The sequence below is a fragment of the Bombyx mandarina genome, chromosome 20 (assembly GCF_030267445.1).
Source record: "Bombyx mandarina strain Sakado chromosome 20, ASM3026744v2".
Lineage (NCBI taxonomy): Eukaryota > Metazoa > Arthropoda > Insecta > Lepidoptera > Bombycidae > Bombyx > Bombyx mandarina.
The window spans coordinates 4,007,537-4,034,655 of record NC_143226.1 but is presented as its reverse complement, the minus strand read 5'-3'; the positions used below and the strand labels follow the sequence as shown (position 1 = coordinate 4,034,655).

Below are 27,119 nucleotides of genomic sequence, written 5' to 3'. Positions count from 1 at the left end.
CACACACTGCCACGAGGAAGGGGGCGACAGCACGGGTCGCGTAAGGGACAGAGTCCCAACCGTGCTACTCGAGCGCTGCGAGAGTTTGATCTCGTTGCACTCGGCGCGGAGCTCCGCGAGGGGCGACGCGTCTAGTGGGCGGGAGACGCCAGCGCTGTTTGTGGACAGAACCCGACAGCGGACACGGCGGAAGCGGAAGTCGGCTCGACAGCCGGCGTCCTCCGCTCCGTCCGACTCGTCGGAAGGAGAGCCTGCCAGCGCCAAGTACATGGCGTTGGCGGAAGGGCCGGCGGCTGCTGCGACGCCGCTCGCCACTGATTTTGACAAGCCGTCGTCTTGCGGACTGGACGCTGCCTCCTCGGCGCAGTCCAGGGCCGCCTGCTGAAAGGCACAGAACGGGACAGAGGTAGGAGAGGTCGAGCGACTGGAGCGCTCCCTAACGGAGGTGGGTCCTTCTGACCCCCTCCGAGCGTGCAACATAGTCAAAGAGATGGTTGCCACTATAGCCAAAAAATCGGCGAAAGGGCTGAAAGGCGACTATGTGCGGGCCCTAAAATCTGGAGCGGCCACTCTTGAAGAGAGATTGCAGGACGTAGTGAACCGCACCACAACCACGGAGACTGAAGGCTTGCGGCAAGAAGTAGCCCTGCAGCACGCCCGCCTTGAGCAACTGGCGGAGGAAAATGGCCGACTTCGGGCGGAGAACGGACAGTTCCGCGTCGACATGGCCGAGTTGAGGACCATGGTGGCCGACCTTATAGAGCGGCAACGCAGCTCGGCCCCTGTCCCTCCTCCGCCCGAAGCGGAAAGCCTCACTGAGGTCGAGAAGCTGAGGCGGCAGGTCCTCATACAGGAAGCACGCAGCTCCAGGGTGGAGCGTGCGAGGCCGCCCCTCGCTCACGAGGCGAAGGGAAGTGCGCCTGTGCCAGCGCCCCGCAGGACTGTGCAACCCGCTGTTAAGACTTACAGCGGTAGGAAAATAACTACACCCGCGCGAACTCCAGCTGTGACTGCACCAACACCCGCAGCTGCGGGGGCAACAAGATCTGCCCCCCCAAAGAAACCGGGTATCCGCTCCTGCTCCGCCTCAGCCTGCGAAGGCAGGGCCCGGCAGGAGCCGGACAAAAAAAAGGGAGGCGTCAACGCCGCCAAACCGGCACCGACCCCCCAGCCCCGCCCACTGCCCCCCGCCCCGGCCAACATGAATGAGGCCTGGACGACGGTGGTGCGGCGAGGGCCCAAAAAGGTAGCGGCGCCTACCGCGCCGCGCCCCAAGCCCGCCCCTGCGGCCACCGCTCCCCGCCAAGAGGGTCGAGCGGAGCCTAGGGGCCGGGCTGGACGAAGGAGGCCGCGCGCCCCGCGGTCGGCTGCAGTGGTAGTGGAGCTGCTGCCGGCCGGCAAAGAAAAGGGCATCACCTACCACGAGGTGATGACCCAGGCGCGCGGCGGCGTGAATGTGGACGCCCTCGGCGTGGAGGGGTCCGGCAGACGGCCAACGGGGCCCGTCTCATAGAGTGCCCCGGCCCGAACACCAACGCCGCGGCCGAAAAATTGGCGGCCCGGCTGAGGGAGATTCTGCCGGACCCCGAGGTGGTGCGCATCGCGCGGCCCGTGAAGATGGGAGAAGTCAAAATCACGGGCCTCGACGAATGCGCAACTAAGGAGGAGGTCGCCGCGGCCATCGCGTCGCAGGGCAACTGCGCCCTCGCCGACGTCAAAGTCGGGGAGCTCCGGGCAACCTACTCTGGTACCCGGACGGCGTGGGCGCGTTGCCCGATTGCAACGGCGACCCTCCTGGCCACCCCTCCACAGGGGCGGCCTTCCGACAGCCCAGGAAGGCTGCGCGTGGGCTGGGTAGTGGCCCACGTGCAGCTGCAGGATGCCAGGCCGTGGCGCTGTCTTCGGTGCTTCGGCACCGGCCACGGCCTCGCCAAGTGCCCCTCGACCGTGGACCGCAGCGGCTTGTTTCCGCTGCGGCCAACCGGGGCACAAGGCAGCCTCCTGCACCACAGCCGCGCCGCACTGCGTCTTGTGCGACGCGGCCAAAAGGAAGGCCGACCACCGGGCCGGGGGCCCGGCGTGTAAATCCGCCCCCTCCTCTACCAAAACGAGGAGGGGCGGAAAGAAAAATAAAAAGAGGAGAGAGCCGGCTGCAATAATGGCAACCGGCGAGTCAGTTCCCGCCGCGGCTGTTGTCGAGACGAGGGAGCGATGGACGTAGCCCCGTAATGGGTTGCGTCCATCGCTTCCTTCAAAGTAATTTGAACCACTGCGCCAGGGCACAGGATCTCCTCGTCCACACCATGGCGGAGTGGTCAATCGACGTCGCTGTCGCCGCGGAGCCGTACTTCGTCCCCACCGACCAGGACTGCTGGATGGGGGACGTCGACGGCTCCGTGGCCATCGTACTAAGACAGTCCGCGGCGTTACCCCCCTTGGATATGGTGGCCAGGGGACCCGGGTACGTCGCGGCTAGGATCGACGGGACCGTCGTGATCGGGGCGTACTTTTCTCCGAACAGGAGCCTCGCCGAATTCGAGCGGTTTCTGGGCGGGCTCGAGGCGCTTTTACACCGCCTCGGGTCCCGCCCTGTCATTGTCGCGGGGGACTTCAATGCCAAGTGCACGGCTTGGGGTTCCCCCCGCACGGATACGCGAGGCGAGGCCCTTTCGGAGTGGGCGATCGCGACCGGCCTCTTTCTCATAAACAGAGGTTCGGTCGCGACTTGCGTGCGGTGGAACGGGCAGTCTCATGTGGACGTGACGTTCGCGTCCCCGTCCGTCGCATGCCGAACCCGCGGCTGGCGCGTACTCGAGGGGGCGGAGACGCTCTTGGACCACAGATACGTTCGATTCGAGCTCTCCGCCTCCTCCTTGTCGTCGTCGTCGTCGCCGTCTTCGGCGTCAGCCGCGGGCGCCCGCGGTGAGGAGGAGCTCCCGCAAGGTGCGCCCTGTTCGTTCCCCAGGTGGGCCTTGAAACGGATGGATAAGGAGTTGCTAATGGAGGCGGCCGCAGTTGCTGCGTGGGCGCCAAAACCCGCGCGGCTCGCGGACGTGGATGCGGAGGTCGACTGGTTCCGGGGCACCATGGCAAACATTTGTGATGCCGCCATGCCCCGGGTCGGCCCCCGAGCGCCACGTGGGGGTGCGTTCTGGTGGTCGCCCGAGATCGCAAGACTCCGCGAGGAGTGCGTGAGGGCGCGCCGCCGGAGCGCACGCCACCGCCGCCGCCGTCGTCGCGACGCTACGTTCGCGGAGACGGCGGCCCGGCTGCATGCTGACTGTCGTCAAAAGCAGACGGCGTTGCAGCTGGCCATCGGCGAGGCCAAGAAACAGAGCATGAAGACTCTCCTGGAGTCGCTCGACGAAGATCCCTGGGGGCGCCCATACAAGATGGTTCGCAGGAAACTGCAACCGTGGGCGCTCCCGGTGACCGAGCGGCTCCAGCCTCGGCAGCTGCGGGAAATTGTTGCGGCACTCTTCCCGCCGGCAGCGGGGGGGGACTTTGAGCCCCCCCAGATGGACGCCACGTGGGGCACGCCGCCGAGTCGCCCCAGCGTTCCCGCTGCCGAGGAGCCCCCTCCCCCTATCACGGGGGCGGAGATCCATGCGGCCGTGTCCAGAATGAGGGCGAAGGACGCGGCCCCCGGCCCTGACGGCGTTCACGGCCGGGTCTGGAGCTTGGCCTTCGAGGCCCTAGGGGACCGGCTCGGGGGGCTTTTCGAAGCGTGCCTCGAGTCGGGAGGGTTCCCGTCGAAATGAAAGACGGGCAGACTGGTCCTTCTGCGGAAGGACGGGCGCCCCGCGGACTCACCCGCGGGCTATCGCCCCATCGTGTTGCTGGACGAAGCGGGCAAGATGCTCGAGAGGATCGTCGCGGCCCGCATCGTCCGGCACCTGACCGAGACGGGTCCCGATCTTTCGACGGAGCAGTACGGCTTCAGAGAGGGCCGCTCAACGATCGACGCGATTTTCGCGTGCGTGCCCTCTCTGATGAGGCCGTCACCCGGGGCGGGGTGGCAATGGCGGTGTCCTTGGACATAAGGAACGCATTCAACACCCTGCCCTGGTCGGTGATCGCGGGGGCGCTGGAGTATCACGGCGTCCCCGCGTACCTCCGCCGGCTGATCGGCTCCTATCTCGAGGACAGGTCGATCGTATGCGTCGGACACGGTGGGGCGGTCTACCGCTTCCCCGTCGAGCGCGGTGTTCCGCAGGGGTCTGTCCTGTTGGGCCCTCGGCTGATCGCGACGGCCGGCTCTTTGAGCCGGCTTCTTCCTAACGTCGGGGGTCCCGATGAGGCGGCGCGCCGCCTATACATGGGGGTGGTGCGGTCGATGGCACTGTACGGGGCTCCCGTATGGTGCCACGCCCTGACCCGCAAGAACGTCGCGGCGCTGCGACGTCCGCAGCGCGCGATCGCGGTCAGGGCGATCCGAGGATACCGCACCGTCTCCTTCGAGGCGGCGTGCTTGCTCGCCGGGGCGCCACCCTGGGACCTGGAGGCGGAGGCGCTCGCTGCCGATTACCGGTGGCGTAGCGACCTTCGCTCTAGGGGGGAAGGGCGCCCCGGCGAAGGAGTAGTTCGAGCGCGGAGGCTCCAATCTCGGCGGTCCTTGCTGGAGGCGTGGTCTCGCCGCTTGGCGGACCCGTCGGCCGGCCTCCGTACCGTCGAGGCGGTCCGCCCGGTTCTCGCGGACTGGGTGGGCCGCGACCGCGGATGCCTCACCTTCCGGCTGACGCAAATGCTTACCGGCCACGGATGTTTCGGCCGGTACTTGCATAAGATAGCCGGAAGGGAACCGACGGCGCAGTGCCACCACTGCGCGGACCGCGACGAGGAAGACACAGCGGAACACACGCTGGCGCGTTGCTCTGGATTTGACGAGCAACGCGCCGCCCTCGTCGCGGTCATAGGAGAGGACCTCTCGCTGCCGCGCGTCGTGGCTACGATGCTCGGCAGCGACGCGTCCTGGAAGGCGATGCTCGACTTCTGCGAGTCCACCATCTCGCAGAAGGAGGCGGCGGAGCGAGAGAGGGAGAGCTCTTCCCTTTCCGCACCGATCCGTCGCCGTCGAGCCGGGGGCCGGAGGCGGGAATACGCCCGTACGTCCCGGCCCCTGTAGGTGGCGGCCTCCCCCCGGTGAAGGTCAAGGGGCGACCTGAGGGGGTGAGGCCGCGCGGCGCGCTACCAGCACTCTAGCGCGCTGCCGTGGAATGAATAGAGCGACCGGTCGAGGTGTATCGCGTCCCGACCCGGCAGGCTGGTTCTGGTCCAGCGGGGTATTCCGGGACACCAGCGGCACCGTCTGGGCGGCCCGACGGGCTGCCGTACCGAGACGGCCGACGTTTCAGAGCCTTCGATTCGCCTCGAAGGCTCCGTCGGCTGGGCGTCCTTGGGGTGAGCCGCGCCGTCTGGTTGTAGTGTTGACCGCGGTAGCCCCCCTACCTCATCCGGGTTCTGACCTCGGAGGGGATCGGACGTCGGGTGTAAGAGTGCAGGGGAGTCGTTTAGTGGGTGGGTCCTAAAATCCTTGGGCCCGCGGTCTGCTCACAACACCATGCAGACCGTTGAGTCTCACATACCCCGCGCGCCCCATTTGCGCGGGGACCTCGTAGGAGGTTCGGCCCTCTACCCGAAAGAAAAAAAAAAAAAAAAAAAGGGCCATCTGGTAAGCAATACCATTATGCTAAAAATATATTATAATTGTTGGTAATGAGAAAATATTAATAATGAAAAAAAAGTCCCATTCAGATCCAATGGTACAAATAATTCCAAGCAGTGAATATTTCCAAAGAATACTTGATACACATATTGCTACGGGTCTTGGATGTCTATTATGTCGTAATTCGTCTAATTTTCGGCATAACGCTTTTTCTACAGCTATGTAAAACATGTCTTTCCAAAAAAATTATCCAAAAATCCAATAAGTGGAATAGTTGTTGCCACTGATTTTAGACGATTTTAATGGGAGGGGTTAGGTAGATCTTATAGACTTCCAGTTTTTAAATGGCTGCTTCAATACCAAGATCATTTGACGAAGTTTTCTTTATTTATGACCACTAACAAGCAAAGAAGCTAAAGAGGTCGCAGTTGAGATACTAAATATATTTTTTAAAGTTGTCCGTATATCCTGCAGTGATAATGGGCACGAGTTTACAACATTGGTGTTAAAGGAAATAATAACTTTATGGCCAGCTTGTAAAATAGTTAATGGAAGACCCAGACATCCACAAAGCCAAGGGAGTGTAGAACGCTCAAATAACGATGTGAAAAATATGATTCGGGCCTGGATGGTGGATAACAATTCTACAAAATGGTCTACAGGATGTTATTTCGCTCGATTTAAAATAAAAATCGTCATTTCCTTCTACAATTGTGAGAACATCGTTCAATGTCCTATTGTTGGAATATGAGAACGCACCCATATTTATTATGTTGCCAGTACTGATTTTGTACCAATTATATTGGCTATACTTTTTCTTGTCTTGTCACTTCGTCTGTTCATGTATGTAAAGTGTTTTTCTATAATATACGTGAGGCATTTTTTATTCAAGTTCAAGTTATTTATTTATCAACCCAGTTATTCCCAACATGGTAGCAGAGCGTGGTTGGTGATTGTAATGGTTGAAATTAGTAACTAACAGTCGAAAAACTCCGTGAACTTATAAAAAGAAAAACCGGCCGGCGTGTTCTAAGAGGTTAGGTACCGCTCTAACTCCAAAGAAGACCTCATTATTGAAAACTCTGTTAATACATGAAAAAGATGTCCAATACTAGCCTTGTGGCTTTGATTGATGAAGGGATTGTTCCCTTTCACATAGACAGGCTCGTAGGACGAGACAATTATGCGAGTTGGAAATTCGCCGTGGAGGCTTATTTTAAACTAGAAGATCTATGGGACTGTGTCTATGGAACCAACGAGGATGAAAAGAAAGAAGTAAAGGCAAAGTCTAAGCTGGTACTCCTACTAGATCCTGTCAACTACGTGCATGTACAGAGTGCAAATACATGTAAAGAAGTCTGGGACAGTTTACAACAAGCTTTTGATGACAGCGGGTTGTACAGAAGAGTAGCCTTGTTAAGAGATCACATCACAACTACATTGGACAGCTCACGAACCGTAGACGACTATGTGAACAAGATCATGTCAACTGCTCACAAACTCAGGAATATAAAGTTTGAGATTGATGTTGAGTGGCTCGGTACACTCATGCTAGCTGGCTTACCTGAAACATATAAGCCAATGATAATGGGTCTGGAGAGTTCAGGAATAAAGATTAGCGCAGATTCCATTAAAACGAAGCTCCTGCAGGAAGTTCAATGCTCAGAAAGCACAGCGTTCTTCACTAGGAAAGTAGCCAGTCAAAGGAATACTGCTAAGGTCCAAAACAATAGAGGGCCCCGATGTTATATCTAGTCAGATCATAAGTATTGTCACACAGTAAAAACTTTTCTTTTAGAATGCTGGCCACAAAAAAGTTTATTGAGTTCGAATTTCGAATTGTTCATGAAAATAAAAATGTATACTTTTAGAATTTTACTCATTTTTAAATATGGAGTGGACGCTTATAGAAGACCGTGTTGCAGTTATTGCGTTGCATCGTTGCGGTTACGCGCCAATTCAAATTATTAACATACTGAAAATTTTGAATATAACCAAAAGATTCGTTTATCGTACCATCAAACGATACAATGAAGACTCTAGTGTAGATGACAGGTCAAGAAGTGGTCGCCCTCGGTCTGTTAGGACTCCAGCAGTGATAAAAGCTGTGAAGTCACGAATTCAAAGAAATCCCAAACGTAAGCAGAAACTGTTGGCCCTTCAGATGGGGTTAAGCAGAACCACGGCGAAAAGGGTGTTAAATGAAGACTTAGGGCTTCGGGCATATCGAAGAAAAACAGGACATCGTTTGAATGCTCGTGATGCCGCGCTTTGTTGAAGCGGTACGCGGGAAAAAAATATCGGGAAATTCTTTTTTCGGATGAAAAAATTTTTACCGTAGAAGAGAGCTACAACAAACAAAATGATAAGGTGTACGCACACAGTAGTGAAGAAGCGAGCAACCGTATTCCGCGTGTCCAACGAGGTCATTTTCCATCCTCGCTCATGGTATGGTTGGGAGCTTCTTATTGGGGCTTAACAGAGGTACATTTTTGTGAGAAAGGTGTAAAAACGAATGCAGTTGTGTATCAAAATACAGTCTTGAAACACCTTGTGGAACCTGTTTCTCATACCATGTTCAATAACAGGCACTGGGTATTCCAACAAGATTCGGCGCCAGCTCATAGAGCGAAGAGCACACAAGACTGGCTGGCGGCGCGTGAAATCGACTTCATCCGGACTTCATCCGGCACGAAGACTGGCCCTCCTCCAGTCCAGATTTGAATCCGTTAGATTACAAAATATGGCAACACTTGGAGGAAAAGGCGTGCTCAAGGCCTCATCCCAATTTGGAGTCACTCAAGACATCCTTGATTAAGGCAGCCGCCGATATTGACATGGACCTCGTTCGTGCTGCGATAGACGACTGGCCGCGCAGATTGAAGGCCTGTATTCAAAATCATGGAGGTCATTTTGAATAAGCTTTAGTGTCATAAGAATCTATGTTTTGTTAAGTTCATTTTGGTATATGAATGGTTACATAATGAATAAACTTGTTTCAATTATTTTAAATTAAACATGTGACAGAATTTATGACCTGACTAGGTATATTGCAGTATGGGTCGATGATTTTCTTATTTTTACAAATGATAAAGATACAGTTATAGAAATCAAAGAAAAATTAATGTTAGAGTTCTGTATGAAAGACCTAGGTGAGATTCAGCAATGTATTGGTATAAATGTTAAAAGAAACCGTGAGGCAGGTGTGATTATGATCCCGTGAAGATGGGAGAAGTAAAAATCACGGGCCTCGACGAGTGCGCCACAAAGGAGGAGGTCGCCTCGGCCATCGCGTCGCAGGGCAACTGCGCCCTCGCCGACGTCAAAGTCGGGGAGCTCCGGGCAACCTACTCTGGTACCCGGACGGCGTGGGCGCGTTGCCCCATTGCAACGGCGAACCTCCTGGCCACCCCTCCACAGGGTCGGCCTTCAGATAGCCCAGGGAGACTGCGCGTGGGCTGGGTGATGGCCCACGTGCAACTGCAGGAGAGCAGGCCGTGGCGTTGTCTTCGGTGCTTCGGCACCGGCCACGGCCTCGCCAAGTGCCCCTCGACCGTGGACCGCAGCGGCTTGTTTCCGCTGCGGCCAACCGGGGCACAAGGCAGCCTCCAGCACCACAGCCGCGCCGCACTGCGTCTTGTGCGACGCGGCTAAAAGGAAGGCCGACCACCGGGCCGGGGGCCCGGCGTGTAAGTCCGCCCCCTCCTCTACCAAAACGAGGAGGGGCGGCAAGAAAAATAAAAAGAAGAAGGAGAGGCCGGCTGCAATAAGGGCAGCCGGCGAGTCAGTTCCCGCCGCGGCACCAGACGAGCCGCAGGGCGGGACAGACGAGGGAACGATGGACGTAGCCCCGTAATGGGTTGCGTCCATCGCTTCCTCCAATGTAATTTGAACCACTCCGCCAGGGCACAGGATCTCCTCGTCCACACCATGGCGGAGTGGTCAATCGATGTTGCTGTCGCCGCGGAGCCGTATTTCGTCCCCACCGACCAGGACTGCTGGATCGGGGACGTCGACGGCTCCGTGGCCATTATATTACGACAGTCCGCGGCGTTACCCCCCTTGGATATGGTGGTCAGGGGACCCGGGTACGTCGCGGCTAGGATCGACGGGACCGTCGTGATCGGGGCGTACTTTTCTCCGAACAGGAGCCTCGCCGAGTTCGAGCGGTTTCTGGGCGGGCTCGAGGCGCTTTTACACCGCCTCGGGTCCCGCCCTGTCATCGTCGCGGGGGACCTCAATGCCAAGTGTACGGCTTGGGGTTCCCCCCGCACGGATTCGCGAGGCGGGGCCCTTTCGGAGTGGGCGATCGCGACCGGCCTCTGTCTCCTAAACAGAGGCACGGTCGCGACTTGCGTGCGGTGGAACGGGGAATCTCACGTGGACGTGACGTTCGCGTCCCCGTCCGCCGTGCGCCGCACCCGCGGCTGGCGCGTACTCGAGGGGGCGGAGACGCTCTCGGACCACAGATACGCCCGATTCGAGCTCTCCGCCTCCTCCTTGTCGTCGTCGTCAGCCGTGGGCGCCCGCGGCGAGGAGGAGCTCCCGCAAGGTGCGCCCCGTTCGTTCCCCAGGTGGGCCTTGAAACGGATGAACAAGGAGTTGCTGATGGAGGCGGCCGCTGTTGCTGCGTGGGCGCCAAAACCCGCGCGGCTCGCGGACGTGGATGCGGAGGTCGACTGGTTCCGGGGCACCATGGCAAACATTTGTGATGCCGCCATGCCCCGGGTCGGCCCCCGAGCACCACGTGGGGGTGCGTTCTGGTGGTCGCCCGAGATCGCAAGACTCCGCGAGGAGTGCGTGAGGGCGCGCCGCCGGAGCACACGCCACCGCCGCCGCCGTCGTCACGACGCTGCGTTCGCGGAGACGGCGGCCCAGCTGCACGCTGACTGTCGTCAAAAGCAGACGGCGCTGCAGCTGGCCATCGGCGAGGCCAAGAAGCAGAGCATGAAGACTCTCCTGGAGTCGCTCGACGAAGATCCCTGGGGGCGCCCATACAAGATGGTTCGCAGGAAACTGCAGCCGTGGGCGCTCCCGGTGACCGAGCGGCTCCAGCCTCGGCAGCTGCGGGAAATAGTTTCCGCGCTTTTCCCGCCAGCAACGGGGGGGGACTTTGAGCCCCCCCAGATAGACGCCACGTGGGGCACGCCTCCGCGTCGCCCCAGCGTTCCCGCTGCCGAGGAGCCCCCTCCCCCTATCACGGGGGCGGAGATCCATGCGGCCGTGTCCAGAATGAGAGCGAAGGACGCGGCCCCCGGCCCTGACGGCGTTCACGGCCGGGTCTGGAGCTTGGCCTTCGAGGCCCTAGGGGACCGGCTCGGGGGGCTTTTCGAAGCGTGCCTCGAGTCGGGACGGTTCCCGTCGAAATGGAAGACGGGCAGACTGGTCCTTCTGCGGAAGGACGGGCGCCCCGCGGACTCACCCGCGGGCTATCGCCCCATCGTGTTGCTGGACGAAGCGGGCAAGATGCTCGAGAGGATCGTCGCGGCCCGCATCGTCCGGCACCTGACCGAGACGGGTCCCGATCTTTCGGCGGAACAATACGGCTTCAGAGAGGGCCGCTCGACAGAGGGCCGCTCGACGATAGACGCAATTCTGCGCGTGCGTGCCCTCTCCGACGAAGCCGTATCCCGGGGCGGGGTGGCGATGGCGTTATTCTTAGATGTAAGGAACGCCTTCAACACCCTGCCCTGGTCGGTGATCGCGGGGGCGCTGGAGTATCACGGCGTCCCCGCATACCTCCGCCGACTGATCGGCTCCTACCTCGAGGGCAGGTCGATCCAGTGCATCTTCCGCAGGGGTCTGTCCTGGGCCCCCTGCTGTGGAACATCGGCTACGACTGGGTCCTGCGGGGCGTCGTACGGGGTCCCCTCCCCGGGCTGAGCGTAATTTGTTACGCCGACGACACGTTGGTCGTGGCTCCGGGGAGGGACTACCGGGAGTCTGCCTGTCTGGCGTGCGCAGGCGTGGCACACGTCGTCACAAGGATCCGACGGCTGGGACTCGAGGTGGCGCTCGACAAAACCCAGGCCCTGTTGTTTCACGGGCCGGGACGAGCGCCGCCTCTGGGTGCCCACCTCGTGATCGGAGGCGTCCGCGTCGGGGTCGGGGTGACCGGTCTTCGGTACCTCGGCCTTGAACTGGATGGTCGGTGGAACTTCCGCGCTCACTTTGCGAAGTTGGGCCCTCGACTGATGGCGACGGCCGGCTCTTTGAGCCGGCTGCTTCCAAACGTCGGGGGTCCCGATCAGGTGGCGCGCCGCCTCTACATGGGGGTGGTGCGGTCGATGGCACTATACGGGGCTCCCGTATGGTGCCACGCCCTGACCCGCAAGAACGTCGCGGCGCTGCGACGTCCGCAGCGCGCGATCGCGGTCAGGGCGATCCGAGGATACCGCACCGTCTCCTTCGAGGCGGCGTGCTTGCTCGCCGGGGCGCCACCCTGGGACCTGGAGGCGGAGGCGCTCGCTGCCGATTACCGGTGGCGTTGCGACCTTCGCTCTAGGGGGGAAGGGCGCCCCGGCGAAGGAGTAGTTCGAGCGCGGAGGCTCCAATCTCGGCGGTCCGTGCTGGAGGCGTGGTCTCGCCGCTTGGCGGACCCGTCGGCCGGCCTCCGTACCGTCGAGGCGGTCCGTCCGGTCCTCGCGGACTGGGTGGGCCGCGACCGCGGATGCCTCACCTTCCGGCTGACGCAGATGTTGACCGGCCATGGGTGTTTTGGCCGGTACCTCTTTAAGATAGCCGGAAGGGAACCGACGGCGCAGTGCCACCACTGCGCGGACCGCGACGAGGAAGACACAGCGGAACATACATTGACTCGTTGCTCTGGATTCGACGAGCAACGCGCTGCCCTCGTCGCGGTCATAGGAGAGGACCTCTCGCTGCCGCGCGTCGTGGCTACGATGCTCGGCAGCGACGCGTCCTGGAAGGCGATGCTCGACTTCTGCGAGTCCACCATCTCGCAGAAGGAGGCGGCGGAGCGAGAGAGGGAGAGCTCTTCCCTTTCCGCACCGATCCGTCGCCGTCGAGCCGGGGGCCGGAGGCGGGAATACGCCCGCACGTCCCGGCCCCTGTAGGTAGCGGCCTCCCCCCGGTGAAGGTCAAGGGGCGATCTGAGGGGGTGAGGCCGCGCGGCGCGCTACCAGCACTCTAGCGCGCTGCCGTGGAGTGAATAGAGCGACCGGTCGACGGTGTATCGCGTCCCGACCCGGCAGGCTGGTTCTGTTCCAGCGGGATATTCCGGGACACCAGCGGCACCGTCTGGGCGGCCCGACGGGCTGCCGTACCGAGACGGCCGACGTTTCAGAGCCTTCGATTCGCCTCGAAGGCTCCGTCGGCTGGGCGTCCTTGGGGTGAGCCGCGCCGTCTGGTTGTAGTGTTGACCGCGGTAGCCCCCATACCTCATCCGGGATCTGACCTCGGAGGGGATCGGACGTCGGGTGTAAGAGTGCAGGGGAGTCGTTTAGTGGGTGGGCTCTAAAATCCTTGGGCCCGCGGTCTGCTCACAACACCATGCAGATCGTTGAGTCTCACATACCCCGCGCGCCCCTTTTGCGCGGGGACCTCGTAGGAGGTTCGGCCCTCTACCCGAAAAAAAAAAAAAAAAAAAAAAAAAAAAAAAAAAAAAAAAAAAAAAAAAAAAAAAAAAAAAAAAGGTGTGATTATGATTGACCAGGAGAAATATATCAATTTAATTTTAGAACGCTTTGGCTTGTCTGAGTGTGGCATGTCTGAGTGCAAACCAGTGCATACTCCCATAGAGGTAAATATAAAACTTGATAAGAAACCTGAAAATGAAAACAGCAATTTCCAGGCAAGCAGTTGGTTGTCTTATATATCTGGCACAAGTAACACGACCTGACATCACATTTGCAGTGAATAAATTGAGTCAGTTCTGTAATAATCCAGGGGTTCAACACTGGCTTGGAGTTAAAAGGATCATGAGATACCTTCAGGGCACCAAGGATCTCAAGTTATGTTATGTCAAAGAAGACTCTAAAGCAATAACTGGGTATTGCGATGCAGATTGGGCAAGTGACCCATTAGACAGGAGATCATGCACAGGTTACAGTTTTATCTATCAAACTGCATGCATATCCTGGAGTTCCTGTAAGCAACAGACTGTAGCCCTATCTACAGCAGAGGCCGAGTATATGTCGATGGCGTCGGCGACCCAGGAGGCCTTGTGGCTTCGTCAACTACAAGAAGAACTGGGCCAAGGCCTGGACAGTGCGTTATTTATTTATAGTGATAATCAAGTGCGTTATTTATTTATAGTGATAATAAGACTAGCGTCAACAGATTGTTATAAACCTAAGACTAAGCACATATATATTAGATTACACTTTCTTAGAGAAAACATATTAAAGGGTAAAGTTAAATTTCTATTTATTAATGGTTGTAATATGATAGCTGATAATTTAACAAAGGGTGTAACGCTAGAAAAACATTTGTATTTTATAAGTAAAATGGGTTTGCGTTCAGGAGAGAGTGTTGGAATATGAGAACGCACCCATATTTATTATGTTGCCAGTACTGATTTTGTACCAATTATATTGGCTATACTTTTTCTTGTCTTGTCACTTCGTCTGTTCATGTATGTAAAGTGTTTTTCTATAATATACGTGAGGCATTTTTTATTCAAGTTCAAGTTATTTATTTATCAACCCAGTTATTCCCAACAGGAGATGATCCAAGTTGTGGCCTTCCTTACACCTATTTATCTAAAAACATATTTTTTTAAAATTAGAAACTGAAGAGAACTTTTATTGAGAAATTATTGAGATTTTTTTAAAGATAATAACTATAATGTCATCCCATAAAAGCCATCCTTAACTGAAATTGATAACATCTCACCAGATCAGGTCATCATTTCAAACGAGTCTGAAAAAAGCCCTGTAATAAATGAGATATTACTTGTATAATAAATAAACTAAATTTGGATACCAACAAGACTCAGGCCAACGAACAAGAAAAAGAATTCATCATTTGCAACAAAATCAACATTCTAGAAGAAATCGTCCTTTCAAAAGACCTTGATATTCTTTCTGATAATAAAAGAATAAAATATATAAATAAATCCGATATAAGCACTCAAAGACCAAAGAATATGTACCTGAAATTGGTAGTGATATCTTCATTCCAGATATTCACCCTTCAAATGACACTCATACACTGCCTAAAATAAACGAGAATGCTATAATTAATGAGGAACTTAATATTTTGTTCTGTCACATTTGTAACAATGAATCTTCTGGAGCACATAAATGTCTGAAATGCAAAAACGTTACGCACGCAATATGTGGCGTGTATCCAATGAAGATGAAGACTACAGTTCGCAGTTAATTTGTAATCTATGCTTCAACAAAATAAACATTATGCGAAAAAGACAAAAGTCGCACATAAATTTAAAAATAGTAACAGAAAAAATTACAGCTGCATCATCCAAGAAGTTCAAAGATGTCGATATTGATACTACTGTGTTAGTCAAAGTTCCTAAAGTAGATAGAGGCCCTTTAGATAGGAAGAATGTGATCGGTAAAGTTATACAGAAGAAGAAGAATGAATTATACAGACTCAGTACTTCCTGTGGAATCATAAATGACTGGATACCACGAAATGCTATTCTTCCGATATCGGGAACAATTGTATCTGATAGTATTCCAGAGATTAGAATGTGTGTTTTTCTATCTACAAATCAGGAAATTGTTTGCATTAAGTACTTACACTAAGTACTTAATTCATCGGTTTCATTTTGTTTTCTTTATTTCACGACACGATTTTTTTGACACGAACACGTGATACCTATAAAGGCGACCAATCACGGGACGGTTTCTAATAACACTGGACATCCGGAATGATGTGATTAGCTTCAACATACCAATCAGGACGAAATTTAACATTGTTTCAAAAATTTTGCCAAGACATGAAATAAATTGCTCTATATGAGCTAGCAAATTCTAGAAATAATTTTTGATGCGATTCATCCAGATTTTAATCAATAGTCATCCATACCAGGTGTTGTATTACGTCTAGATTGTAAACTGATTATTGTAAATTCTGACCATGTTTAAGTAAAAATTTTCAATTTTCATTGTCATTGTTTAAATTAAAATAAATATTCAAGTTACTAGTCTCCCTTAAATTACTACGAGTATTATCTGTTAAGTTATCCAAAAATGAGGAAATGATTTCATCTCTATATGACCTATTTATTGCCAGTTTTAACACCTTTAAACATTTTAAGTACGAGTAAATTCCAAATTTTACTAATTGGTGTTGTTTTATTGAAAGTATTAGTTAGATTATAATACCAAACATTTTTTTCTGCTCTGCTATTGTTATTTTTTCTGTTCATCCTTTCTTTTATAGTTTTATAATTCTCTATTGTACATTTCATATAATCTTAAAACATAAGAAATGACTATTTGATCACAAATATCATTACACCAGGATGTTGGCAATTTGCTTTTGAAAATGTTTAATTTTATAAATTTAGGAATTGTCATAGTTTTTAATGTATCCAAAGAATCTGTAGTCTCTGAAGAGAATTTACTACCGCCCAGTGCTCGACTGTGTTAAAAACCTTTTCATAATCTACGAAGGCCACTGCCTGGGGACGATTGTATACGGTGAAAAACTTTTGGCCCTCTATGGTTTCCAATTGTTTCTAGGATCAGTTTGTTTTGCTTCTCCCTCAGCTTTATTATTCAGCTGTATTAGGGTGTTTAAAACTACTATTTATTGTTCCAATTCCTATCTGGTCAGGCGTTTTTAGTATCTCTGCACGTTCTTGGATAGGTTTTTCAATATCGTTAAAGGCAGGTGTATTGTTTGCCTTAGGCGTTTTAGTTCTAACTTGTTTAACTGCATTTTGTATAGAAACTACGATGTGCTCATTTATGCTATTTACGTCTTCAGACTTCAGGTCGTTTTTAAGGTTTTGAATAAGTTGCTTTTTAAGATAATCTAACTGGGGAATGTGGGCTATAGTATTTCGGTTGGACTCAATAAGCTTTCTGCATTCGAGTTTTAACTCCAATCTTATGCGGGTTCTTAAAATCCTACGATCACTTCCCGCACCTGCCATGTTTAAAACATCAACATCCTGAATTACATCTATTGTTACTCAGTATGTAGTCGGTTTGATTTTTAGTTTTCCCATCTGGACTCCTTCTCCACGTCCACAACCTTTTTTCTGGAAGTAAGTATTCATAGTATACAATTTTTGCTGCCCGTGGTAATTTGCAAGTGCTTTGCCTCTAGGGTTCCTTTAGCCTAATCTGAATTTTCCTACGTACTCTTCTTCCTCTTGTCTTCTATCGACAAGAGAAATCTCTCTCCTCTTAATGAGTTATCTTTATTTAATCAGGTACCATCACCAAAAACTGCTTTGGCTACCTTTTTAATTAAAATGAGGACAGGGGAGGTTGTCTTCTTTATTTAATATACCTCGACGATCAACAACGGAGAGGCACATGAACATTGTGTGTCATTGCATATTGGGTTGCAAAATCTTACTAGACAAGATATCATAAGAAGAAATCTTAGTATTCCAAATGCTTTTTTTGGCCATCCAAATGACTCAGATGAAACAAGATCTGCAATCACAATATGTGATGGCACTTACATATATATTAAAAAGGGTTCCAATTATTTTTACCAAAAGGAAACTTATAGTTTACATAAATATTTGAAGCTGGTCAAACCATTTCTTTGTGTGTGTACAGAGAGGCATATTATTGATGATAGGTCCATATACTGCCACTCAGACGGATGCCGAAATTATGAAAGATTTATTCAGTGATGAAAATGGGCCCATGCGAACGTTTTACAGAGGGGGAGATGTATTTATACTCGACCGAGGGTTCAGAGATACAATCCCACTGTTGGAGGCCTGCAATTATAATGTGCAGAAGCCTGAGTCATTAAATTAGGGAGAACACCAGTTAACAACTGTTCAAGCGAATAAAAGTCGATTAGTAACTTTATGTCGATGGGTTGTCGAAATAGCGAAATATCGCTAGAAGTTTTTTAATAGAGCTCACGCGCATTTAATGAATGATTTTAAAATTGCAGCTGCAGTAATTAATAGCTTTCAATCCTACAATTCAAGATCGGCCAGATGCTTCTCACATAATAGAAATGGCCATGAGGCACCAACGTACTCCGAATTGCTGTCTGTAAACGATAAAATGTATAAAAAACCAGTAGGAAGTTATCATGTTTAATGTTCAATATCTTTTGAAGTGCTTTATATGACAATAAATCTAGATATCATGTAAATCCTGTTAAAAAGTTATCATATGACATAGAGCTGCAATTTGGGCATTGCATGGCACTGCTGACTTTCAGCTCCATACTGGGCATGGTACTTTACAGGTGAATATTCTAGTGGCATGAGGAATTTTGGCAGACGCTGAGCCTCTTGATTATTTTGAATTATTTCTGACAGATGACATATTTACTACCATAATAGTTGATGTAACAAATTTATATGCAACACAATAACTTGTAAAAGGGAATTACATCATGCCAGGGCCCCAACAAATAAGGAAGAAATAATGAGATTCTTAGCGCTCATGGGATGGATGGGTCTAATAAAGCTTCCTGCTATCCGTGATTACTAGCGGAAAAATGAACTATATGGACTTCCTCTAGTTAGAATTTTTTTCTAATAATGCAGAAGCCCCAAACGATGATCGTTTATTCAAACTATCATAATATCATATCAATAAATTTATCGACAATTTTCAACAACCGTAAACTCCAGGACAAAGAATATGCATTGATGAAAGCCTCGTACCCTGGAGAGGTCGCCTTTTGTTCCGGTAATATATCCCTAACGTCATAAATATGGGATGGAAGTATTCAAATTATGTTTGAATAAAGGGTATACCTGAAACATGATGATATACAGTGGCAAACATCAAAATTCTACAACTGGGGTCGCTGAAACTGTTGTAATTGAACTGATCGATGGATTACTAGATCAAGGAATTGTATTGTACACTGACAATGACACTGACGACGACGAGTCGTGGAAGGCGATGCTCGACTTCTGCGAGTGCACCATCTCGTAGAAGGAGGCGGCGGGGCGCGTGAGAGACGCACAAGCCCGCCGCCGTCGAGCGGGGGCCAGGGAGGCGGATCTCGCCCAAGCCCTGGCCCTCAAGTGTTTCGTGTCCCCCTCACATGTCGGTATGGGACCGGCGAGGGGGGCCTAAGAAGACGACGTGCAAGCTGCTCTGTACGCGTTTTACGCAAGAGCATCCGGGTGATGGAAGACCGGCTATCGTCGACCCACGCTGGTTCTGGTCCAGCGGGGTATTCCGTAGGGTAACCCAATCTAACCGGCGCCATCTAGGCGGGCTTCGGACAGTCTGCCGACCGAGAGGGCTGGTGGTCGTGGCGCCGACGACCGTCGGTCCGGTATCCCGAGGGGGAGGGTGATGGGAGAGATGTGCTCCGCACTAAACGCTTCAGTTTCCTCCCTTTGCCTCTTAATGAGTTCTGTCTCATGTGAGGTTCGGACGTTGGTTGTTGAGCAACAGGAGGTTTTAGTCAGTTCGAAGTTGCAGCAAAGAAAAACACATTTTTTCTGCTACCTACGCCGAAAGTTCGGTTTTCGTCCCGCTGTACAGGGAAGAAAGTCTAACTTTTCCTCCCTGGATATTGAAAAGTGCGCATGGGCGTTACTTTCTACATCTGCTCTCACGCACCTGAAATTCTCCACCATTGTTCATTGTTGTGCTCGGGTAATTTGCAATATTGTGTTTAGTGTAAAAGTGAAATAAATAAAAGGCAATAACATTTAATAGTCAAGTATTAATCAAAGATGAGTTCATCAGACAGTTTTTATTCAATTAGTAATACTTTATTTAAAAATTAAAAAACAGTTAAATTGATTTTTTTATGATTTAAAAACACAGCCCATCTGGTGTTTAGTGGTTGCCGGAGCCCATAGACATCTATAACGTAAATGCGCCACCCACCCTGAGATATAAGTTCCAAGGTCTCAGTATAATTACAACGGCTGCCCCACCCTTCAAACCGAAACGCATTACTGCTTCACGGCGGAAATAGGCGGGGTGGTGGTACCTACCCGTGCGGACTCACAAGAGGTCCTATCACCAGTAATTACGCAAATTATAATTTTGCGGGTTTGATTTTTATTACACGATGTTATTCCTACACCGTAGAAGTCAATCGTGAACATTGGTTGAGTACGTATTTCATTAGAAAAATTGGTACCCGCCTGAGATTCGAACACCGTTGCATCGCTCAACACGAATGCACCGGACATCTTATCCTTATTTTGGGATTTTTATGGAACACGCCGGGACAACCCCATATCTCCCGCTACACGGGCCACTACACAATCATCAAATGCATCATACGAGGATGTCAACTTTAGTGATCCAATAGTCAGAACGATGGTAAAAGCTAATATGAATAATATGTCGTCGTGGCCTAACGGATAAGACGTCCGGTGCATTCGTGTTGAGCGATGCACCGGCGTTCGAATCCCGCAGGCGGGTACCAATTTTTCTAATGAAATACGTACTCAACAAATGTTCACGATTGACTTCCACGGTGAAGGAATAACATCGTGTAATAAAAATGAAACCCGCAAAATTATAATTTGCGTAATTACTGGTGGTAGGACCTCTTGTGAGTCCGCGCGGGTGGGTACCACCACCCTGCCTATTTCTGCCGTGAAGCAGTAATGCGTTTCGGTTTGAAGGGTGGGGCAGCCGTTGTAACTATACGGGAAACTTTAGAACTTGTATCTCAAGGTGGGTGGCGCATTTACGTTGTGGATGTCTATGGGCTCCAGTAACCACTTAACACCAGGTGGGCTGTGAGCTCGTCCACCCATCTAAGCAATAAAAAAAAATGCAGTAATGTTTATTTTGTATTAATGTTTGCTTGATAATTTTATATGGTTTAATTTGTTTTTTTAATAAATGAATGAATCACACGACATGTATTATTGAGTTAAGTAAACCTTTACAGTATCTTCTACTCGTGAAGTTTTTTTCATTGTTCTTGAATGTGATTTTCAGCCTGTATCTCCTTTGTGATTTTGGGTGGTTTGTGAGTTATGCCGTTAAATTATGAAATGCTTATTGCGACCTGTGTGTTTGCTTCACTGCATCTTAACAAGTTTTGGCGATCTGCGCGTGGCATACACTGCATCTTAACACCTTTTGTTCTTATTTGTACATAAGTGCGTACCACCGCAGTAGCCGCTTATCGCCGGATCTTCTCAGTGGGTCGAATATTCTCAGTATATAATTAGCTATAATTCAGTCATGTTAATTATAAGTGTCCAATTTATAATAGCGGTAAGTCTTTTACATTTTACTGTGTTCAATCTTCTTATATTCACGTTACTAATTTGTGAATAAATAATTATAGGGTTCCAATAGTGCCGTTAATCGTGACACATTTATCTATTATTGGAATTTTGCTCCGTGGATTGTCCAGTCACGTCCCGAAATCTGAATCGATGCCTTTTTACTGATCAACTTACGTAAAGGAGCTGGAGTATCCTTGTTGGATCCCAGGAGCTGGTGCTTCAGAATGACCATTACTGTAAAGATACGTATTCCACCTTAGTATCTACTCATAATACTAGGTATACACGTACCCTCGATAATTTAAGACTAATCTCCAAATTTAATTTTTATAAAATCTTGTTTGTTAATTGTCAATTCTTAATTGTATTATTCGTGTTGTGTGTCTGTGTCTTGAGTTAATATGTTTTTTGTACGACTGCACTTCATATTTTAATTATATGGCGCTCTGAGAAAAGGTCACATACTCTCTACTGTGACTACCGGTTGGCGTAACGAAATAACGTTACAAAGCTAGAAATGAAAATAATTCACAAGATAGATGAAATATAATATAGACAATTAATTGATTTTAATATTACAAACCTCGCAAATCTGTTTACAAAAACGTTTCAGAGTTTAAAGTAGCAAATCAGGTTTTAAGTTTTAAGTATAATAATACACAATTCTTCACAACCTTAGGCATGGCTGCAGGGTTTCACCAAATACCTATTGCAGAATCATCAATTGAAAAGACAGCCTTTGTCACACCGGATGGACTGTATGACAATTTTGTGGATTGGCTGGCTACTTTAGAAATTGTATACCAGACTTCTCACGCATAATGATACCGCTATATGAGTTGACCAAATCAGGGCCTAAATGGGAGTGGAACGAGCGCCATGAGAAAGCAAGAGAGAATGTGATTCAGTGCTTAACATCAACTCCAGTACTTACACTATTCCAGGAGGAAGCACCTATTCAATTGTACACAGATGCAAGTAGTTTGGGATTCGGAGCAGTACTGGTACAAGTAATTGCGGGACGACAACATGCCTTCATGAGCATGAGAACTACTGAAACAGAAAGTCGATATCACTCTTAGAATTAGAGACCTTGGCAGTTTTTCGAGCGATAAAACACTTCCGGCAATATCTTTATGGACGTAAGTTTACAGTCATCACAGATTGTAATGCACTAAAGGCGTCCAAACACAAAAAGGACCTACTCCCTTGAATCCATCGTTGGTGGGCATTTTTACAAAACTATAATTTTGAGGTTGAATACCGCAAGGGTGGTCAACAGCTTCAACACGCAGACTACTTTAGTAGGAACCAGGTCGAGCTCACAGTGAATATAATGACCAGAGATCTAGACTGGTTGAAAATTGAACAACGACGTGATGAAACACAAACCCAGGTCTTTTCAGTGGAGTTTAATAAACTCCTTCCACACCGCATTGAAATACCCTGGCTGGGAAAAGACGCTGCAGAAAATTAAGGACAGTGGTTTGACAACATGAGCACGAATGTACGAAAATTTGTTGATAATTGCGTAGTCTGCAGGACATCCAAAGGAGCATCTGGTCCGGTACAAGCTCAAATGCACCCGATTCAGAAACCGTCTGCTGCTTTTCAAGTAATACACATGGATATAACAGGCAAAATGGGAACGTCCGACGACCAACAGTATGTGATTATTACAATAGATGCTTATACAAAATACGTGCTCTTCTATTATGCAAATAAGAAGAATCCACCCAGCACATTAGCTGCCCTAAAGCGTACGATTCATCTATTCGGTACTCCTGTCCAAATAATAGTCGACGGTGGAAGAGAGTTCCTGGGTGAATTCAAAACCTACTGCGATAGGATAGGTATAGACATTCATGCTATAGCACCAGGAGTCAGCCGAGCAAATGGACAAGTAGAGCGCGTCGTAGCTACACTAAAAAATACTCTAACTATGATCAAGAATTATGAAACAGAAGAGCGGCACACAACGATTGAAGAACCGCAGTTCGCAATAACCTGCACTCCGCATCGTATGACAGGCGTGGCCCCACTGACTTTACTCACTCAACGAAAGCATTATGTTCCTCCAGAGCTACTCAATTTAGTAAATATTGACGAGCAGACTATTGACATTAAAGTACTCACTAACCATGTTCAACACAAGATGTCACAAAATGCAGAACAGGACAGGCAACGTTTCAATTAAAAAAAAAACTAAGATCCGTCATTTCCAGCGTGGTGATTATATGCTCATAAAAAATAATCCTCGTAATCAAACTTCGTTGGAGCTCAAATTCAGCGAACCATATGAGATAACAAGAATCCTGGACAATGACCGTTATTTAGTAAAAAAGGTGGTTGGTTCAGGGCGTTCAAGAAAAGTAGCTCATCATCAACTCCGTCAGGCACCGCAACCTGGAGACCAGATAACCGTGTCGGCGGAAGAAGACGACCCTCCAGCATCAGCCGATGAACCTATATCATCCACTTCACGAACCAGCATGGTCGAGCAACAAAACCAACAATCAACTGATTAATTATTACAAAGAGTAAAGTTTTTCCTTTTTATCTCGATTACTAAAATTACACCCACTACATAAGTACCACAGTGTACGCCCACTACATAAGTACCACAGTGTACGCCCACTACATAAGTACCACACTACTACAGTGTACGCCCCCTACATAAGTACCACAGTGTACGCCCACTACATAATTTTGGGTGTCAGACATATAAATTAAACAGACTAACTTTATTCATACTCTGATTTAATCTGCCAATTTTACATTGATGCGACTTATTCAACTACTGTGCTCTGACTGCCTGCATTCTCTTTTAAATATGTCTCAGCCGGCTATCCCCTCTTGACGGGTCACGTGGCTTAGTCACGTGACTTTAAAAGCAGCCAATTGAGGAACTAATGAACAATAATATTTAAATGTTTTGCAATACAAGCCTCATATTTAATAATAATTCTTAATATCTATCTAGAAACAGACATTCCATTGTTTCAGATGGACTCCAAGAGCTCCCTGGTGATTCACCATACATGGACGGCTGGTGCAGAGCGCGCACCGCCTGTCAGTATGGCCGTGTCGGCGCAAATATGACTATTTACCTACTTATTATAAAAATAATAATGATTGAATGTGATAATCGGATCATCTGATCATCAACTAATCACTCATCACTCTGTGATAAGAAATTGATGTTAAACAGTTCCTTTTATTGTAATTTCAATACCTGTAAAAACTTGTAAACACGCTCACGTGTACGAAGCCCTATAAATACGGCCGTGCTGTCTAGCGCTCATTTATTCCGACAGGAGCCCTCTTCTTCGATATAGCGAAGGCGTTCGACAAAGTCTGGCACAACGGTTTGATATACAAACTGTATAACATGGGAGTGCCAGACAGACTCGTGCTCATCATACGAGACTACTTGTCGAACCGTTCGTTCCGATATCGAGTCGAGGGAACGCGTTCCCGGCCCCGTCACGTCACAGCAGGAGTCCCGCAAGGCTCCGCCCTCTCCCCGTTACTATTCAGTTTGTATATCAACGATATACCCCGGTCTCCGGAGACCCATCTGGCGCTCTTCGCCGATGACACCGCCATCTACTACTCGTGTAGGAAGAAGGCGTTGCTTCATCGACGACTTCAGACCGCAGCTACCACCATGGGACAGTGGTTCCGGAAGTGGCGCATCGACATCAACCCCACGAAAAGCACAGCGGTGCTCTTCAAAAGGGGTCGCCCTCCGAACACCACGCTGAGCATCCCTCTCCCGACTAGGCGCGTCAACACCCCCGCCCCCGCCGTTCGCCCAATCACGATGTTCGACCAGCCCATACCGTGGGCCCCGAAGGTCAAGTACTTAGGCGTCACCCTCGACAGTAGGATGACATTCCGCCCCCACATTAAGACGGTACGCGACCGTGCCGCCTTCATTCTAGGACGTCTCTACCCGATGATATGTAGGCGAAGTAAAATGTCCCTTAGAAATAAGGTGACACTCTACAAAACTTGCATACGCCCCGTCATGACCTATGCAAGTGTAGTGTTCGCTCACGCGGCCCGCATACACTTAAAATCCTTTCAAATCATTCAATCCCGTTTTTGCAGGATAGCCGTCGGAGCCCCGTGGTTCGTCAGGAATGTCGACCTCCATGACGACCTGGACTTAGAGTCCATCAGTAAGTATCTGCAGTCGGCGTCCATGCGCCACTTCGATAAAGCGGCACGACACGAGAACCCTCTCATCGTGGCCGCCGGTAACTACATTCCCGATCCTGCGGACAGAATGGAAAGCAGTCGACGTCGCCCAAAACACGTCATCTCGGATCCACCCGATCCACTAACGGTGCTTTTAGGTAATTCAAGCACCGGTCACCGTTCTCGTCGAACCCGTCGCTTGCGACGAAGGGCTCGACGAGTAAATTAACTCTCAGACACAGCCCACTGAGTTTCTCGCCGGATCTTCTCAGTGGGTCGCGTTTCCGATCCGGTGGTAGATTCTGCGAAGCACGACTCTTGCTAGGGTTCGTGTTAGCAACATCGTCAGGTTTGAGCCCCGTGAGCTCACCTACTAAAGTTAGGGTTACGCTGATATAGCCTCTCAAGGCTCTCAGCTTAGGTAGGAAAAAAAAAAAAAAAAAAAAAAAAAAGGGCTCATTCATTCGTGTCCGAGCCGTAGTACAGTACGGATCTCTCTGGAACGTTGTTATGCTTCCCGTGAAATATACGCAACTCAACAAGTTCTTATGAAGTTTTGTTTCGAAAGCATGAGTCATCGTCAAGAACTTAATAACTGTGACGTCGGCAATGCTGACGACACACTTTTTAAAAACATTACGGAGATTTCTCCATTGTTGTTTCTCCTCCGTCATATATTTTGATCTGAACGTTAGATCGATGTGGTGTCAGTTCGATGCGCTACGATGATTAAAGTAGTGCGTGCTTGTTTTAGCAGATGGCGTTGCCATAATCAGAGTATTTTTGGATGACTTTGAAAGACGTGGTTTTCTTATTATAAAAGAGGTTATATTTTCACTACTATGTATTATTTCTTAGCACTATTGTTCGTTCTTAATCACTCCTTAGCACCAAACAATGATCAAAGACAGTCCAAAATGTCTTGCACTTGGTAATAAACACGAAAAGTTTACACGAAAAGATTCACAAGTCACTAGTGATTTTTTGTCGTTTAACTTTCTTTGGATTCAAATTGTAACGCTAGGAAAATTGAATTTAATTTTTTTTAGAAATTAACGCCATCTAGCGTATACGTGGCGCAGTGTGGGGAAATAAAATAATTTTGAAACACTTCTTAGTTCTCTCACTCGACACTGCATGACGTGACTGTGCGATCTTGTCTGTGGTTCGAAGGTGAGATTAGCCCAGCACTATTAGGCAGAATCTTTGAGAACCGTCAGACTATTGCTATAAAAGGACAAGTCACTTTGTCCGAAGCCTTTTTCTATCAACATCTCTCGAGCTGCAGTGAAAGTATTCTTACCCATTTACCGGAGTCCATTAAATAGTTCCTTGGTGTCTTGTATTAAACCAGGGTAAGTGTTTCATAATTTATTCTCCACACTGTGTCCACAAACTTTAACTAATTAGAAGCTAACACCACTTTGTCTTATCGTGTAGGTACTAATAACTGGTACATTATATGTACATCAGTTAGGGTGCGGAGTGTGACCTTTAGATCACCTTCGAGATCCCGCAGTACCTTTCTGTGTGGACGCTGCCGCAAGCGAGGTGCTCTGGCTAGGCGATCCAAGAAAGAGTACTTGACTACGGTAGACCAAGAACACACCTGTATACACAGCCTTGCTCGGATCCAGCAACCCCAGTTGCGGGAAAGCAATCTGGTGAACTTTCATCGTCCGTTTGTTAACTGAATTGGTGAAACCGTCATTGTTTCTAATAATTTAATTTTAAACTAATTTCGTTGATAACTTTCTCGTGTGTTCGGTATACCTACCGACACACATGTAACATTGTACCTGACTGCTAATTTAATCTTTGTAAATTATTATAACCATTGTAACTGTGTTATTTGTATTGAAAAAATACAAGTGTTATATTGTA

The 27,119-nt window shown here is 49.7% G+C and overlaps 1 protein-coding gene and 1 pseudogene across 1 annotated transcript; both read left to right on the top strand.

Annotated features, from left to right (window-relative positions):
• Nucleotides 1–446: 446 nt before the first annotated feature.
• On the top strand, nt 447–2,179 carry LOC114247911 (uncharacterized). Its single transcript, XM_028180995.2, has one exon. It carries the CDS (start codon nt 491–493, stop codon nt 1,511–1,513), a length of 1,023 nt encoding a protein of 340 aa, XP_028036796.2. The 5' UTR covers nt 447–490; the 3' UTR covers nt 1,514–2,179.
• Nucleotides 2,180–8,890: 6,711 nt separating this feature from the next.
• Nucleotides 8,891–17,869, top strand: LOC149500661 (uncharacterized; annotated as a pseudogene).
• The last annotated feature ends 9,250 nt before the right edge of the window (nt 17,870–27,119 follow it).

What these genes read in the sequence shown, in the direction of transcription:
- LOC114247911 (XM_028180995.2), top strand. Translation starts at nt 491, where the DNA reads ATGGTTGCCACTATAGCCAAAAAATCGGCGAAAGGGCTGAAAGGCGAC.